Raw genomic sequence first — 20,006 nt, 5'->3', positions numbered from 1 at the left:
CAAAAGTCACAAATTGCAAAAATTTGAATAAAGCACTGAAACTTTGAATGAATGCCAACACACTTTTCAGATTTAGGACAGTAAGAAACACAATTTCGACACAAAATTTCAATTTCAACAATTTTTGAATGATTAGAAGCCTTAATCCAAGGAATCACTAGACCAACTTTGACTTTAATTTTGAAAGTGTTAGAATTGATGAAATCAGCCAAGATTCTGGATTCTAGCAGAAAAATATAGTAAGATCTAGCTCCCGAAATTTTGGAAAAAATGTCGGGGACAATGGCGCTCGGGGTGCACACGGTCCTCGCAACTTTTTTCAAAATTTTCAGGCATGAAAGCTATTATGATTTTGTTGCGGAATCCAAAGTTACAGCCGATTTGGAGGTGTTTTGATCAGTGAAATCATCAGTCAAAGGTTGAATCAAGAGGGTTTTAAAAATTAGGGTTTTGACACTTAACCACGTAATTTTCAGAATTAAAGCACAAATATGAATTGATAATTTGCAATAGAAGGGTAGATCTGAAACAAGCATTAACAATTAAACATTTCACAAGCTCAATTACTAAAAAGAAAATTTAGGGTTTTTATGCAATTAACCTCTAAAATTTGCAAAAGATCAAACATGGAAATGTAATTAAGGAAGCAAAATTTTTTAGATCTAACCATGAATAATCAGAATTAGGATGTTCACATCGGGTTCACCAAAATGTAAAGCGGAAAATCAAACCCTAGGTGTTCCCTCCACCCAAAGAGAGAGAAAGGAGGTCACTAGGATTGACAGTTTTCACTTAGGAGAGATTTTACATTCAAAAGAGGGGTTGAAACTCACAAGATCCAATCCCACACAATGCAAGATTGAATTCTAAATGAGTTTCAAGGGTTGAGACAACAAGGATACCCTCTTTTGTAAAGAATGTAGATAGAAGGATTGAACTAGGAGTGTATGTGAAAGTAGGAAAGATTCGCTTGTAGACGGAGATAGAAACACGGGATGAAGCTACGGACCTGAAATTAGCAGTAAAATGTCGAGACGATGTTGTCCTGCAAGTTTGAGCGAAAGTTGATGGGACGATGGCGCCCGGAGTGCACACGGTCCTCCGAAAAATCCGCGAAACGAAGGGGGATCTGTTCGTCTCTGCACAAGGATTCCAGATCTTCAATTACAACCGCGTACCTGCAACCTACACACATAAAAGAGAGGACGATTGGGGGGTTAGGGATTAGGGGTTTGCCTTCAGGTCAAACCCCGGTTTTGGAATTAACCAAGAAATGAGAATGCTATAAATGTAAATGTTTGTAATGTAATCAAGTGCTGATACCTTGTTGTAAGAATGTTTGTATTCTTACATGCGAAGGTGTAATGATGTTGTATGTTGTATGTTGTATGTGATCTCCTCTTCAATGGTTGAATCCTTGTCTTGAATGCAACACCTAGCCTTGAATGGAGACCTAGAATGCTCAATTGCTTGAAGGAATGCTTGAATGTTTGAATGTTTGCTTATCGCTTCCGCCTCTTGTACACATATGTTTTTCCTCCTCTTTCTGTAAGGGGAAATGTAGTTTATATACTTGTCAATTAGGGTTAGGAGACTGATTTTTCCGACCTTAGGCCGACCTAGGAACATTATTTTCCAAATTGCAAACTTAAAGAACCGATGCCCAACAAGAGATCGGGCCCAAAATAGGGCCAGGGACCAGGGTGCTGGGCGCCATGGTCCCACCTCCCGGGACAACAGGGTGCAAGGAGGATCAGGCCAAGGTGCAGAAAGATGCAGTTTTTGATGTCGTAAACAGGTTTCGGGGTCTCCATTCAGGTTCAACGTTGCACCGCCATCGTGAAGACCCAAATGCAGTCGAAATTGCAATTGTCGCAATTTTACGAAGCTACAACATGTATATATATAGTGTCATAAAATTGCGAACCTTGCAATTTTAACCATATTTTAGGTCCTCACCTTGGCGAGGACATCTTCTTCCCTAACCAAGACCTATTTCTACATTCTCACCCCTTCACTCTTCCTCCTTCAAGACCTGTGGTTGCTTTAGACCATGTTCGGGCCCCAAAATAGGGCAGGATGGGGGCGTGGCGCCCCTGTCCCCACCCCATAGTGTGGCCTTAAGCTAGGTCTTCTAGGTCTCCTATGCATAATTTGCCTTCGCGGTTTGTAATTCCTCTTTGTCGGCCTTTGGTGGTTGAAAATTAATCCTTGAGGCATGTTTAACAGGGGATTCAGTTCCCTCATTTGAAGGAGGATGATAGGCATAAGGATAAGATACGAGATTTCAAGGTCGTCATCAAGCATTCAAGCATTCAAGTCTTCTTCATTCATCCATTGGAGCAACATTACAACATTCATTTGCAAGTATGTGTGTGTGTTAGAGTTTTGTTACGTTACATGCCATTTCATATGACACTTGTGATTACTTTCAAGAAGCAAAGCAACCATTATCAACAAGTTGCAGATCTACAAGGTATACATTTCCATTGTTTACTTTCAAGCATTTGCAATTACTTTCTTTCAAGGTTGATTCCTCAATCGAGGTTTGATTGAGGCAAACCCCTATCCACAACCATTCTTCCTCCCATTTCTGTGTGTAGGTTGTAGGTGTGCAACTGTAATTGCAGGTTTGTGTTAGGAGAACCGGTGAACAACTGAGAGAGGGGGGGGCAGTGAATCAGTTGTTAACAGATTATAACTTTTAATCCACTTAATAACCTTAAACAGATCAAGTACATGTAAAGCACATACAGATGCTGGTAGGAACAGATACCGGTAAACAATACAACTTAACAATTAAATAGATAATCAATGCAAAGCAACCATACCACATAACACCACGATTTGTACGTGGAAAACCTGGAAAGGAAAAAACCACGGTGGGAAGCCTACCCACAATCAAATGATACTTCTGCAGAAAGTATGTGTTACAATGAGGGGCATGCGCTTGCAAGAAGGCACACTGCCTAGAGCGTATTGCTCATTATAAAAGACTCTCACTGACTACAGAGAGGCTACAACCTTCTCAAGATAAATGGACAACAATCCAATAGAGTGAACTGCTAGAGATAGCATCTATCATGCTTGATTACAGTCTCGGTTAAGCTCAATGCTAGAGGACTAAATCCTCTTTTGAATCGAATTTGATCACCTATGATCGATCAACTCCTCTTCCTAAATGATATTATAATATTCACACATTACATTCCTTGACCATGACGTTTTCCTTAACCATGATATCTTACAAAGAGTTTCTACCTCTTATTTATACAAACCCTAAGACCTAAACCAATTAGGTCTGCCACCTAAAAGACATTACAATATAAATCCATATTACAATGATATGCCATGTTGGCTTAAAACCAAAACAACAATAACCAATCCATAAATCATCTCGAAACATCTCGATAACGTGTAGAGTACACGTTAGCATGATACCAGTCCATAACCTAGATAGGTACCAGACCTATTCTAGGTCCACCACACCAAAGCAAGTTCTTCAAGTAGTTGAAGCACGATCAAAGAACATCTTTAGCATCCTGAAATCCATGTAGAAACTGCACCAACACCAATTATGCATCTTGTCAAGATTCCTTAATAAAAGCTCTACCGGTTAAACCTTAAACTAGTGCCGGTAAGCGTTTACTAGAATGTATGACAACATTTGATTACCAAGTCAATACCAACTGACCAAAACATGCTCAAGAAGCACGTACCACATGTAACCAATCACATTCCATAGATCCAAACATGCCGGAAGTGCCCAACAAATAGTCTCTTCTACCGGTAACACTAGATCTTCTACTGGTAACCAAAACTTGTCTATTGGTAACCAACCATAGCAGATAGTGTTGACATCAATGACAAAACATCAATGCAACACATAATCAATTCATCTAGTAATGCCAACAATTTGGGTTTCATTCGTAGAGACGAAAGAACCCTTTTCGTTTCGCAAATTTTGTAGAGGACCATGTACACTCCCACTATGGTCCCGACGAATTTTCTCCAAATTTGCACGGTAGATCTGTATCAGTCTAATTAGCTCAGATCAGAAGTTACAGGGCAATCCCGAACTAGTAGCTCCTCATTTCACTCATTTCCTCTCTCTTTTCCACATAGTCAACAAGTCAAATTTCTCATTTACAAAAGAGGGTAAATCACACTTCAACCCTTGTAATCCACTTGGAATTCACATCTTTGTTTCCCTCGGATTTGGATCTAGTGGATTCAAGCCCCTCTTTTGAATGTAGAGTTCCTCCAAGTGAAAATCATCCTAGTGACTTCCTTTCTCTCTCCTAAGTGGGGAGTCACTAGGATCCAATTTTCCACTTTACATTTTGGTGAACCCAACGTCTTACACATTAGTTCTGATTTCTCATTATTAGATCTGATTAATTGAAATTTTAATTTCAAATTTTAATTTTCAAGTTTGATCTATTTGCAAATTTTAGAGGTTAATTGCATAAAAACCTTGATTTTTCATTTTGAGAAAATTAAGTTTGTGAGGTGTAAAATTTTAATTGCTTATTTTAGATCTAATTTCTATTTCAAAATTGCAATTCAAATCCATCTCTTTATCCTGAAAATTAAGTGGTTACATCATAAAACCCTAATTTTTAAAAATTTCTTCTATTTTCAACCTTTGACTGCAAGTTTGACCGATCTAGACATCTCCAAATTGGTTGTTTTTTTGGATTTCACATTAAAATCATAATTTCTATCAGCCTTGAAAATTTCAAAAAAAGTTGGTCGGATCGTGTGCACTCCCGCCATAGTCCTCGACTTTTTTTTTTTTTTTTTTTTTTTTTTTTTTTCTGAAATTTTGGGAGGCGATAAATTTGACTGTATTTTTATGCTCAAATCCATAAAATCAGCGTACTTTATCAATTTTAACACTCTCTAAGGTCAAACACAAATTCAAATCTTAAAATTAATTTTCATAGAAAGGTCCTAATTTTAGATATGTTTTTCTAGTAAATTTAGATTTCACTTAAGAGACTTTTAATGGCAATTAATAAATTGGATTTACTTGTTCTTTCGCATGTGATTACATTGTTTTTTGCACATATTTTCTACAATCATGTGTCGGATAAGAGTTTCTTTCATTTCATGTTGCTTCTATTTATTCATAGCACTTGGTCATATTGTGTTGTTAGGATTTCCAAATTATTTTCTTTTCAATTAGATCTCAAAGCTTTCATGTATCATTTATGTTGCCTTATGGTGATGTTGTTAATAAAATGCATTTACTATGTTAATCACCTTAAAGCTTTTGTAGATCCTAAACCTTAAGATCCTAACCTTTGTACCTCTTTTAGGGTATCTTGTGTGAATGAGATGAGACCTAATGCTATAACCAATGACCTCTCCAAAAAAGAGCAATCGTTGGAAAGTAACATGGATCTATCTTCTTCTCATACACATATCCTTGAGCAAGGGGGGCAAAATAAAAACATCAACATTCTCACATCTTTCGATTCTCCTTATTCTCTGAGAACCTATTTTCGACGTCAAAGTATATGTAGGGAGGATGATGTCATGCATTTTATTCGTGACATTTCCCCTCGCATAAAAATAACTAAAACTGAGCTTTTAGACAATGAAGATGTTCATCCCCAATCCACCCAAAAGGATAAGCTTGATAAAGGCAAAGAGAATTCTTACATAGATATTCCCATATGGTAATCAATTTTATTGATGAAATTTTTAACAATTTTAGAGGCACACCTAAGGTGAATGAATCCATTGCTTAGCTAATCTCACCCATATCTATTGTAGTTAGTGTTTTTATTTTCCATATACTTTTTATTTTTTTTTAAACTCCTAATTAGAATGTGGATGATGAACGAAACCTTTTATGGTATATGTTGACTTGAGTATCTTTGAATACGTCTCCTATTATTTTTGTCAGCTCTTCCTTGTGTTTAGTATCAATTAGACTTTGGCCTTTTGTTTATTCTAGATGTGTGTTGTAATACTTCTCTTTACACTCCTATTTAGCTTATAAAACCTTGCACTTTGGCCTTCTCATTCATGCCATTTATATTCTAAACCAACTGTTATCATTTCACCTTTTAAATGTTATACTTTATGCCTTATTTTTAAACTTAGCGACATCTTTCTTTTTGTGATTTTATGTTTATAGCATATACTTTACTATGTGACACGAGTATTTTCATAAAAAAATGGGGTTGAATAAATGGTCAAACATTCATATTTAGCCACAAAAAAAAATTCCATGTTCTAAATAAAAAAAATTGAGCATTATAATGTACTCACATTAAGGATCATACTTATTTTTGTCAATGCGAGAAAATTATGAGAAATATACATCTTGTTTAAAGAAAGTCATTGTCATTCCTAGGGTTATAATAATTACAAATTTAAATTGAATGTTGGACATGTAATTTTGGTGCCCAAAATTCTACACATATTAGAAAGGACATAAAAATTTGAGGTCTATTCACCATTCGGTTCTTGTATTTTATGACACTATTACACCATAAGATTTGTTTTAGCTTTTGAACCATTTTTTTTTCCTAAATTCCTTGATTATTAATTGATTTTATTAGTGTCTTTAATTCAAAAAATACATGTATTGATTTTTTTATATAAATTTTTTTTTTCTGGATCGGTAATTGGCCGAAGCCTGAATAGCTTTTGACTGGAGCTATGAACTAGTGGGGAGACAGTAGGGGGCCCCATCCCCAATTTTTTTATATAATTATTGATGAACCAATCCAAATTTTAAAAATCACATATCTACATCTAATGATTAAATCCATATAACTTGATAAATATACTTTTTAATTATTTTTTAATAACTTATAAGAGGAGTGCACTCAATTTTCTATTTTGCAGGATATGTCCACTTTAAATTTGTGAATAAAATAAAAATAATCTAGTAATATTATAAAGTACGTAATCATGGATTAATTGCATGCTTGCTTGATGTATTTAATCTTAGATCATCATCATTAAAATAGTTCAACTATGAGTCTAACTAGAAAAACTTGACCATTGCAATTCACCATATTTCTAAAAGATGTTCCTATAAAGATAAGTACTCCTTACAAACATTTAGATGGTAGAGATCAAGGTGAAAAAATACAAACAATCCATCTTCTACCATTTTAGGTCTATAGATTATAGTTTAGGTTTGTGTAATAAATATTATATTCACAAAAATCTATTTTGTAAGTGCATATGTAGGCCATACAAAAAAAAAACATCTTTTCAAATCTAAAATTATAACAGATTAATAAAATAATTTTTCTTATATCTATCCAATTATATTCCCATCACTAAATTTTAAATTAAATATTATATTTAAATTAATTTAATTTAAAAACTATTATTTTTAATTCCAACTTTTTTTTTAATTAATAATTTAGAAATTGATTAAATATTTATGTAAAGTATTTTTTTCTTTTAAAGATAAAGTCTATATAAACTTATGCAACAATTGTATTGGCTCTTATTTTATATAAAATCTAATGAAACTCAAATACTTGATTACTATTGGGTTGGTACTCTAGCACAATCGGTGAGAGCTTAAATTAGTGGTTAATCATAAGATCACAAGATCTAGTCTTCAATATATACTTAATTAATATTATAGAGAACAAAATTTTAATTATTTATTAATTAGTTATAGATTTATTTTTTATTTATAGAAATGAAATCTATATGAACTTACTCAATAATTGTTTTGGTTCTATATAATTTTTTTGTATTTAATTAATATTAGTAGATAATGATTTCTTTATCTTTTCCTAATTAAATATATATCTATTCTTGAAAAAATAACATTTTCATGAACTAAATCTACTGTCTAAATCAATTAGTCAATGTAAGTAATAAATATTAAATTAATTTAAACAATAAAAATTACTCTAATAATAAAAAAATAAAAATATTAATTATTAATTATAAAAATTAAATGTGAGGGAGAAAGTCATTTAGTTTTAGACTTAAATTTTAACATGATATTATATTTTATGTAATTTGAGGTTAGAAATGAAGCCTGTATCTATATTTCATTTTAGAGCAACAATAATTGCGAGTCAAGGATACTTCTATAGATGAGGGTTTCTAATATATGGTTAGATATTCAATTTGAACTGTATAATGTATACTTCCACTTTCTAGTTCATCGATTCATTATTGGCGGTATCTAAAACTATCTTTAGAGGATTTCTAGATCATTATGATATGTGTTTGTCTAGATCTGTTGGGATGTGAAGCCCAACAGTCACATGACTGTCTACCTTCCCAAACTCTTTGTTTCATGTCTTAATAAATGTATAAATGACTAGGTGCAGTCTATGTATTTGGTAATTGAGATATCAGCTAATATAAGATTTCCCTGCTTAAGAGTGGACGTAGGCAATTGCCGAACCACTGTAAATCGTGTTTCGTCTCTTTCTATTTCTTGTTATGTTTTGTTTTCATTTTTTTGCTTGTCTTTAATCTTTACAATTGGTATCAGAGCACAGGTTAAGTCTTTGAGCAGAGATGGAAGAAGATGAAGTGGATTGCATCATTGACGAGTTTCTCAGCAATTTAGACTCGGAAGGGAGTGAAGTTGTGCAAGTGAAAGATAAAACAATTCGCCATGTACATTGGTGGGATGGCTGGAAAGATGAAGAAGAAGATGCTAAGTTTGTGGACAAGATCCAAAAATATGATGATGAAGAAAGAGGGAAGAGCAAAATAGATCGTGAGAAATCACAAAGAAAGTCAAACTACAAACCTAAAGATGGTGGTTGCTGGTATTGTGGCAAGTGAGGCCACATCAAAAATAATTGTTGGGATTATAAGAAAATTGATGTCTTCCCCGTTCTCAGCAAAAAGAGAGCCTAAAGAGATAGTTTGCAGGCTGAATCCCCCACAGAGAAGGCTCAGGAGGTTAATCGAGTGAATGGGCAGGTGAAGAGTCGCAAGGTGCAGGAGACCTGTGAGTCGAGTCTCTATGATGGCGACCTGGATTTCATGCCCCTTCACGAGGGCAGCCGTGAAGATGAGGCCAAGGTTATAATTCTGATGGGTGGGCTGGCCATTCATTCATTGTCCACGGTGGACAACTGCTTTGAGAGGGGTAAGGACGAAGGAAAGGCTGTCAGAATTGACCTCCAGACTCCATACAGAGGCGGCGTTGGAATACTGGACAACATTTCCCCAGAGATGGACGATAGTAGGAAGGACAGGGCAGACGCCGAAGGCAAAAGGATCAAAGACGATGATGGGTTTTTGGGTAATCATTTGGAGCACAGAAGTGGCAGTGTGGTGGCTCTGCTCGACAATGGCAGAAGTGACTCAAAGAAATCGTCATCATGTGCAAAAAAAGTTGGAATGGCCCAAATGCTCTACGACACTGTATTTGTAGAAGTCTCCAATGTGAAACAGGCCCGAATTGCAGAAGTAGGAGCCATAGTGGTGGTCGCGGCCGAGGAGACACCAATGCAAGCATGGGCTGAGGCAGCCATCGGCGTTAACAGAATGAGCGATCCACATGTGGTCCGCGAGATCAAGAAAATTACCGTTAATATTCCCATCATATCGCGCGTTTGAATCGGGCAATTCGTTGAGGCCGTAGGCATGGATTTCATCGATGAGAGTGAGAGTTTGAGCTATATGAACAAGCACAATTTACGGTGCCCTTTTGTGTGCAGTTGTAAAGACCTGGACGAAGCTTTAAGGAGGTTTGTAGAAGGCGCGGCTTTAGTGATGATGGAGGATGATTCAAGGTGTTTGTCGGGCGTGGAGCAGAGGATGCTCTTGAAGACTATCATGAGTTGTGAGTCAGAATTCAAGAGTCGGGTAGAACAGCCAGGGATCCCACTTTCCAAGGCTGGGGTGCAAATCTCAGATGTTTCGGTGGGTGCTGCAAGTTGCGTGATGACCAAGCTTATTCCAAGGAATACTATGATTTCGACCAAGAAAGAGCGTGTTTTATCCACTTATTTTTATAATCAGCCTGAGATTTTGATCCAGGTGTGCCAGGGCGAGCAGGCCCAATCTTGGGACAATAATCTGCTCGGAAAATTTGAGTTTTCTGGCATCTTCCTAGCGGTCCGAGAAGAGCCGCAGATCACTGTGTATCGAATTTCAAATGTGTCGGTGGAGGACAAAACCGCCGGTGTGAAAAATAATATTATCATTACCAACGACCTAGTAAAGCAGCGTATTTTTGCCAATGAGGCAGACGATTTCAGCCTGATTGAGACGCTCTCGGAGTTGTGCGAGATTTTGTCATTTGCTTTGGAGAAGCTGGCATGCTTGGAGACCCCGGATATTGGGAAGTATTTGGAAGTGTATCGAGCAGGGGATTCTATGCTATATGGTGAGGAGCTTGTGGAGCAAATATGGAGCAAAGGTTTCTGGATGAACATAGATCACTCTGCTATACATAAGCACAAGATGATGATTGAGGAAACGAAGCAAAGTCTTTATGATGCTGAGCTATTAGGTTTTATTGATTCTGACATAGCTTGGAAAAGGCTGATTCGAAGTGTACGTGAGCAAGAGTTCGCAAAGCTTAAATCTTGTAGTCTTGTTGTAATGTGAGTTTCGAAATAGAAGCAGGGATGTCACAGCATGGTTGTGCCGGTTGGTCTTCATGGGGGAGATTGTTGGGATGTGAAGCCCAACGGTCACATGACTGTCTACCTTCCCCAAACTCTTTGTTTCATGCCTGAATACATGTATAAATGACTAGGTGCAGTCTATGTATTTGGTAATTGAGATATCAGCTAATATAAGATTTCCTTGCTTAACAGTGGACGTAGGCAATTGCCGAACCACTGTAAATCGTGTTTCGTCTCTTGCTATTTCTTGTTATGTTTTGTTTTCATTTTTCTTCTTGTCTTTAATCTTTACAAGATCAACCCTTCAAAAAAATCAATTTCAAGATCTTTGGAATAATTCAATAAAACAATTTTAAATATCTAGATTCTTTTAGAATTATATATTTGGGGATTAATAGAAGTGTTCCTGGTATGTTTTCTTAATTAATGTGATTTTTTTTCTTTTTTATGTTCAATGGTATAAATAAATGCAATTGAATTTATTTGAATATAATAGTGTAATAGTGAATTGTACAAATAGATTTTGAATTTTAGAAAATTAGAGATCAAATTTATGGTGTAGAATCAATTCCTCATCTATGGGATTGACTATGAATGAATGATGCTAAAATCAAGGTAGATAGTGACCATATGATGATAGGTGCAATAATTAGCACAATAAATTAGGGGTATATAGAATTGCATGCAGATTTGAATAACATATGAATAATTCATGTGTGAATGTGTGCAATGTGATGAATAATGATATGGTTGAATATGATTCATTGTGTATTTTTTAATATGTAATTGTATTAAGTCATTTTACAAGATAAATATTAAGTTAAATAAAGATTGACATGAATTTAAAAATTTGACTATTCTAATAATCAAAACTTATAAGTAAAATTTTAAGCAAAATATATGTACATATAACTATTATCATTGTTGAAATTTTCTAAATTAAGAATTTTCATTGTATGGAGCTAGAATTAATATTGAATATGATTGAATTCTTTCTTTAAGATCTTTATTTCCTATCAATTTCCTTTAAACTTGACATATTCAATTTCATGAAGATAGTATCAAATTGTGGTGGATAAAATTAATAAGATTCTAACCAACTCTCATTTGTCAACAACACCTTTCACAAAGAGTAACGAATGAACATTGCCAACTACCACTATTTGCACAATGTGCAAGCAATAATAATACCTTTGACGAGAGTAATGGATCAACATGACCAACTACCATTATTTGCACAATGTGCAAGCAACAATAACACCTTTCACAAGAGTAATGGATCGACATGGCCAACTTAATTGAAGAATGAACGAAATAAACAATAGTGAAAAAATTTCACCTATAGCTAGCTCCTCTTCACACTTCAACTTATTTTAATTTTGTTGATGACCTATTCATATCATGTTATAGGATGTTTTTGGATTTCGATTGTGCTCACTAACATCCGAGCTCTCTAACATCTGATAATATATCACACAGTGTGATCGAAATGTAGATGCAAATAAAAATACACAATTGAAATCCAAAAACAATACATAACAACATTATGAATTGCAAAAAAGTTGATATCACTACACATACCAGCTAGATTCTTATTTTTGTAGTCCTTGTTTATTCTTTATTTGAAATTATATTATCTCAATTAAAAAGTCTCTTTTTGCATGCTCCTGAATTTACTTCGATCAACTATTGGAAAGAGTTGTTTGATCATGATGCGTTGTGCGAAACAACTCTGCTTTCATAAAGCAACCTACTCCTCAGCTTCAAAGAATTTTTATTGAAGGGTGAAATTTCTTATCAGTATGAGACGTAGAAAGAGGCAGACGTCCTCATACATCTGTGAAGGTGCCAAGAAAAACTGTAAAGAAGTTAAAAGTGGGTAAACATAGTTGAAAGATCTCAGTGATGACATTATCATTTTACCATTTTCTCTTAATTAATTAAATTAAATTAGAGATAATCTTAGACTTTAAATGATATATGTATTTTTTAAATGATCTCCAGTCATTCATTTGTAATTGCTTCACTGACCTCAACAACTTTGTTTCTAGAAATAAAAATTTCCCACAATATTAATTTGAAATTTCTACATTTGACTCTATGAACATTTTTACACCAATACAATTCAAATCACTGAAACTTCAAATTAACTCTGCTGAAACATCGTTTAAAGACACATTTTCGTTTACTTTTATAAAGAATTTTAGTTTCGGGTGAAATTTCTTATCAAAATGAAGGCAGAAAGAGACTGAAATCATGATAATTGCGAGAGTTTCTTGCCGAGAAAGCAGTCTAAGAAAAAATTCAAAACTGAAACTTCGGTTACAAATATGTCGTAGAATTAATCGTTGGATATTCACCATCACTTTTTACTTTTTCTTAAATCTTAGAAATATATTTTTAAATTTGTCAGATTAGATTTGTACAGTCTATTACAATTGTTTAATTTGTTTTCTGGATTTCAATTGTGTAAACTTTTATTTCGGATCATACTCAATGATCCATCATCAAGATGAGAGAGGAAAGCTGGTGCAAAGAAAATTTGCACAATTGAAATCTAGAAAACAAATCCAACAACTACTTTTAAATTTATTTATATAAATTAATTTAATAGTTAAAAGATTTTTTAATAATGATTTATTACTTTTAATATAAATAAATATAAAGTTCGAAAGAGTGGTGTAGTTGGCTAAGGTTTTGGGTTCATCCCATGTAGGTTTGGAGGTTGATTCTCTCCACCTCGTTTTGTCCCACTTGGATATCAAAATAAAATAGAACATATAAGTAAATATAAAAATAGATATAAATAAATATAAAAATTATTATTAATTATTTGATCTGATATTTTAAAATTAAAATAGAAAAACTAATTCAAAAAGAAAAATAATTTAATTTTACATTAATAAATAGTATTTAAAATACTATTAAATGATTTATAAGTACAAATTTTTTTAGTATAATGGTTGAACATTATACATGTTTACATTGCTCTGGTAGTCAATCCTATGACATTTGTTGAATGAGATTTGAAGGGTAAGTTATATTTACTAATGTTCATTATCACTCTCAAAGATACTCAAGACTCATACTCATATATACATTTTTTTATGCATTTGAATATTTAATGTTTGTTAATTACCATTTTCCTCTTTTTTACAATATTACAATGCGCTGCAATTAATATGAACATTTCATATAGAAATGTTGATTAAGGCATTCAAGCAAGAATCATTATGTACAATTATACTAACATGATAATGAACAAATGGCATGATCATCTTCTACAAGAGACCATATTAACAAATCATATTAAAAAATAAAACTGTAAACATAAAATGGTTGATTTAATGTTTTCAAAGGACTCCTTGCCCTCGATAATCGATTTGAAATTTGAATCCTTCTTAAGCATTAGAGTGACCAATCAAACTATACCCATGAAGTTTGATATGAATTGGCTCACAAAATTAATCTTTTCCAAGAAAGATTGTATTAACTTTTTTTAACTAGGAGTGGGAAATCTCTTATTTTTCTAACTCCATTGTGGGCAAGTCTCAAATAAGGCTACATGTTGCTTTAAATATTTTAATGCATTCCTTCATTATGGATGAACACATAAAACTTGATCATGATTGTTGAACTTGAGTGCTTGAATCCTTGATTATAGACATGTGCTCAATTATTCTTGATTGTATGTTAAATTGTGAATTCTTGTGAAGAATTAATGTCGATAGGAGTTCAAGTAAGAGAGGGAGTTGCATTTATATGCAACATACACCTGTTAAAATTGAGTTTTTAGGAAAAGTCAACACTGGGGAGCAATTTCCCGCCACTTGCAAAGATAACTATTATCTTTTGAAAATTGGGGTAAAATTGCCTAGATATGGTTGTTAGGTAACCTATTACACCAAGATAGGGATGTTGGGAACCTAGTCCAATTATTTTAGGCTAAACTAAAGGTCGTGAGTTGGGGATTATACCAAGCTTCTAGAAATTGACTCAAAATTAAGCACAATCATACATGAATCATATACATTAGGAATAACCACTAAAGTGAGTCCAAAATGAGTGTGAAATTGTAAAGATACAGAATTTACGACACTACGTTTAGCCCCCACTTTAGCAAGAGCATGAACTTAATGTTTTATTAGTATACAAAGTTTTTGGAGTTGTGGTGTAGAAAAACTTAATGTTTCTCTTATTAGTTTGGCTAGTGTGTTGTTGGTTACCTCATTTTGGTTTCAGAGTGTTGCAAAAGTTGTCACATCGCGTCATGAGGCCCAAAGGGCAAAACATCCATGAACATAAAAATGCAATTTTTTTTATACATATACAAATGTTGAAGATACATTTAACAAGATACATAATGAATCAACTAACAAATGTCCCCAAGGCCTCGTAACGATGCAACATAAGGTTATATATCATCTCAAATAATTAACAAGGAACTTCTATACAAATCACAATATATATCATTACATGAGTACAAGATTCTCATTATACTGCTTGAGAATTTACATAAGAATTTCGTATACGTAATGATGGATCCTCGACATACAAATCTCCAAAAGGTCCCATGTAGGGAAGTATACATGAATCTGGTCCAACAATAATAGTCTTCAAAACTTCTCCAAGCCAACACGAACATGAAGCTGAAAGAGCCAAATGTAACAAGAGCAATTATACTATAAAATCAAGGAGTTCAAGATAACACCTATAACTTCATTAATCAAATTAAATATTAAGCTCAATACTTCAAAGTCCAAAATATTAACAATTTATTCGATTCACACTTACACATTAAGACTAATTTTAGTTTGATTAATTCTTTATAATAACTAAGTACATTTCTACCGATTTCACAATTCAAGACTAAATCAATAACAATAAGAATGAATTTAGAGCACAAAATTAAAATATACTTTTATTTATACACTCATATTATGTCCCATATAAAACTGAATTTGTAACACAATTTTGAATATCTTCTTTATTCCATAATAGAGAAATAAATGAAAAAAAAGCTTTAAGATATAGATAGATAGATCGATCAAAATAATTAAATTTATACAATCACTTTTATTAAGATTAAATCTGCCATATTCCAGAGAGATAAATCAAAATCTTTTGTATATAAAATAAATCTACACACATATATAAATCACAAAACATTATTAAATTCGATAACCGTAAATATCATAACATCGCACAACAAATGGTAAGGCGGCCATTGCAGGGTATGCACGGGTAGGAGGGGTCGCAGGCTTCCCCACAGCAGTGGGAAGAGCCGTTCCACTTCGTGGGTTTCGGCTTCCCCACTTTTGTGGGGTTGAGCCTCCCACTACCAAAACAACAGTTTAAAAAAAAAAATCATAGTGCCAAAGAAAAAACAAGAACAAGCCGCAGGGATTCATGGCAATAATTTTGATAAATACGAATACACGCACACAGGAAGAGTTATAGAACAATTTATAATCAGAGATAAAATAGTTTTTCCTCAAATGTGAATCCATCTATCAAGATTTTGTTGATGAATCCAATCTAGCTATAGTTTTCTTTCTTTTCTTTTCTTTTTTTATTAAGAATACATATTAAACAAGGAAATCGAAACCCACGAAGATTTAAATTTGATTCCAAAGGTATGACAAAATAATAAACTATATATATAATTTAAATACAAACAAAAATCACTTAAATTCTCAGTTAAAGATAAATACCCATCCTGATATATGAACCAGATCTGAAAATTTTAATAAAGATTTGAACTTCAAATTTTCCAATCTAAGCAATTTAAGATCACAAATCAAGGAATAAGAAGAGTTTTTTATTTATTTATTTTTATATTTTTTGTGTTAACAATTTCTAGACTCAAAATCACAAAAAAACTATAAAACCAAAACCCTTCCCATGATCAGACAATTTCATTACATTTTCTTCTTTGAGTATAACAGAAACAATCAAATTGATTTCATTCAAATAAGAACAAATTTTAACATGCAAAGAATCAAAAAGTCTACCTTATTCACTAGAATAGATGAGAAGACTGAAAATTCCTAAGAGATTCATAGCACCGCTTCAACAAATTCTCTCAAGCTCTTTAGTGATTTCCTCTTAAACAATTTTTCCCCCAAATTTCTTTTATAAAAACACCCATAACTAGAAAAATATTTGCAAAGAGAAAATTCATGGGAAGAACCCTAAAAGCCACACACTCCAATTTCTCCAAAAGCCAATAAATAAAATTCCTTTAAAAAATGTAACTCCCCACATGCAGATTCCTCCACATTAAAAATCATTAATTATTTTATTTATTTTCTTGTAACTCCCACTCACATGCAAATAATTTAATTAAATATTTATTTCTTTCTAAAAAATTAATTTTTAAAATAATTAAAAATAAATTGTATTTTAATAAATTATTACAAGAGTAATGAGAATACTTCATTGAATATTTATAATTTTCTGTTCAATTAATCCTTACAATTTATAAAAATAATCTAAGCCCTCAAGTTACTCAATAAATAAATCAAATGAAAAAACTATAATTAATTAATCTTTAAAAAACACAAACACTCTTTTCAAATTAATTAAATAATTTAAATCTTAAGGTTCCACTAATTCCAACTTATTAATTAATTAATTAATCAATCTCATCCCAAAAACTGATAGGGGTAAAATATTAATAATTTCACAAAATTATTAACTATAAGTAGGAGTAACAATTTAGACAACTCAAAACACAGAAATTCAACAGAGGGTGACGACTCACAAGACCTGACAAACAAGGAACTAGGGTGCCTGATAGGGGTCTGACTAATATCTCCTTTGTCCACTTTACTATTGGATTGGAGAACATGCTCATACCTGAAGATTTAGGTGGAGTTGATGCTCAGTACCTATAGTTGCATAAATGAACCGTCGAACACACACACACACACACAATCTACAAAATATCATACTATGAATAGAGAATGGAAGTGATGTAGCTTGCCCATAAAGAGAAGTGCGACACTTTTCCCTTTCATCCAAGCAAATCAAATATGGAAGCAGTGTACATCAAGTCAGTATACATCGATAAATGTAAAGAAAATCATAAATAAACTAATCCAATAATGAAGTATCATATATGAATAACATCTGATAATGACATCATAAACTACATCATATGATTCCATCGAAGACAATGCCATATAATTATTAATCACAACCACATAAAAATATCAGACAACCACATAAAAATATCAGAGATAATAAGTAATGTAGGATCAAAGAAAATATACATCTAAGAGCATCAAGATAAAATTCTATTATTACAAAAACATCCCATCTATAATCATCTAACATACACATGGAGTGAAGAAACATCAAATAACATCATTATTCTAACCATCCACATAACATGAAACATCATAGTCATATAGAAATCTAGGAAGCATAGACAAGAATCACAACCAAATCCAAAATCGACCAACACCAATAAGGTTCAAAGCCACACACAAAAAGATCCAAAAATATAAGTTCTACCAAGTCAAAAGAGAGGGGCACTACATCCTCCCCCCTAGAATCAGGCTTACTCTTGGAAGCCTCCAAAAAGATAAGGATAAAGATCACACATACGAGAAGCCTCCTCCCAAGTAGCAGAAGACTCATCATTAGGGTCCCACTGGACCCTGACCTGCTCGATGTCTCTACCTCTGAGAACCTGATGCATGTGCTCTAGAATGCCCATGGGCTTGAGAGAAAGTTGCCCATCCTATACCCAAAGAGTAGTCCAATCAAGAATGTGAGATATATCAGGATGATACCAAGGAAGAACAAAAACATGAAAAACATCATGAATGCGTGAGAGACTAAGTGGTAGAGAAAGTCGATAGGAAACTAGATCAATCCTCTCTAAAATCTCAAATGGACCCACAAAGTGCGGTGCAATCTTAGAGCCCTTTCTGTAATGGATTAGACTCTTAAATGGTCGCACACACAAGAATAGTTAATCACCAACTGAAAAATGATGATCCATCCTATGCCTGTCAGTGTACTTCTTCTGTCGAAGGACTATGCTATAGTTAAGTGCTCTCTAACCCTCTCAACCTGGGGCTCCATATCTCTTAGAATATCTGGACCCAGATGCAACTTGTCCTCTAATTGATCCCAACTCAAGGGAGTCTGACAAGGACGAGCATATAATTCGTAAAAAGGAGCCATACTGATGGAACTATGGTATCCATTATTGTAAACGAATTCCGCCAAGTATAAGTACTCCTCCCCACAAGTTTGTTGATTCATAATGTACATACGAAGCATGTCCTCTAGTACTTGGTTGACCCTCTCGGTCTGTCCGTCAGTCTCAGGATGATAAGCTGAACTAAACTTCAACTGAGTGCCCAAGGCCTACTGAAGAGACTTCCAAAGGGCTAATGTGAACACATGATCTCTATCTGAAATGATCTTTTGAGGAATGCCATGAAGTCTGATGATGTCCTCTATGAAAATTCTAGCCATCGTCATTGCATTATAAGAAGATTGGATAGGTGAGAAGTGTGCAACTTTGGTCAACCTGTCTACTGTGACCATGATGGCATCATGCCGACACGGGATTTTGGGTAAACCCACAATAAAATCCATAAAAATAATATCTGATTTCCAAACTCGAACAAGGTGCTGCTCCAAAATTCTTGCTAGATGACAATGCTCTGCCTTCACCCTCTAGCATTCTAAGCACCAAGCTGCAAAATTTTCTATATCCCTCTTCATACCCGACCAAAACTACAACTACTGAAGATCCAAATGGATACTCTTGAGACCAGGATGAGCTCAATATGGTGCCCAATGTGACTCAGAAATAATCAAAATGTAAAGATCCTCGAAAGAAGGTACATAAATACATCCCAAATGTCGCAAAAGACCATCGGGATCAATGAAATAACCTACAAATATTCCTTCCAAAGCTATACCGGACTCCACCTCAGTACAAGTTTCCTGATACCAGGTGTCCGCAGGGAGTGTTGCCAAAATACATCCTCTGAAATCCACCTCCAAAGTTACTATTGAAATCTCATGTCAACGACGACTAAGTGCATCTGCCACTACATTCTCCTTTCCCTAAATATATTTAACCTTAAAGTCATACTCACAAAGAAATTCCATCAATCTTCTCTGTCTAGCATTTAGGTTCGGCTGCATAAATATGTACTGCAAACTGTAATGATCTGTGTGCAACTCAAACTGATGCCCCAGGAGAAAGTGTCTCCATCGAATCAAGGCATGCACTACAATTACCTATTCTAAATCATGTGTAGGATAATTAAGCTTATTTTTCTTAAGTTTACGAGACTCATAAGAAATCACTCTCCCATCATGCATCAACATCACACCTAAACCTTCCAAGGATGCATCTATACAATCCAAGAAATCATT

At 33.8% G+C, this 20,006-nt stretch overlaps 1 protein-coding gene across 1 annotated transcript in view; it reads left to right on the top strand.

Annotated features, from left to right (window-relative positions):
- The window catches only part of LOC131050374 (uncharacterized), a 48,459-nt gene that overhangs the window by 15,475 nt on the left and 12,978 nt on the right, over positions 1-20,006 (top strand). Inside the window, exons 4-7 of the mRNA XM_057984535.2 lie at positions 8,325-8,394; positions 8,522-8,788; positions 8,903-9,569; positions 9,681-10,571. Coding sequence (XP_057840518.2) covers positions 8,325-8,394; positions 8,522-8,788; positions 8,903-9,569; positions 9,681-10,571 — 1,895 coding nt within the window. The remainder of the gene's footprint in view (positions 1-8,324; positions 8,395-8,521; positions 8,789-8,902; positions 9,570-9,680; positions 10,572-20,006) is intronic.

Source organism: Cryptomeria japonica, chromosome 4 (assembly GCF_030272615.1).
Source record: "Cryptomeria japonica chromosome 4, Sugi_1.0, whole genome shotgun sequence".
In the NCBI taxonomy this organism is placed as follows: domain Eukaryota; kingdom Viridiplantae; phylum Streptophyta; class Pinopsida; order Cupressales; family Cupressaceae; genus Cryptomeria; species Cryptomeria japonica.
This window is presented reverse-complemented; position numbering and strand designations above follow the sequence as displayed.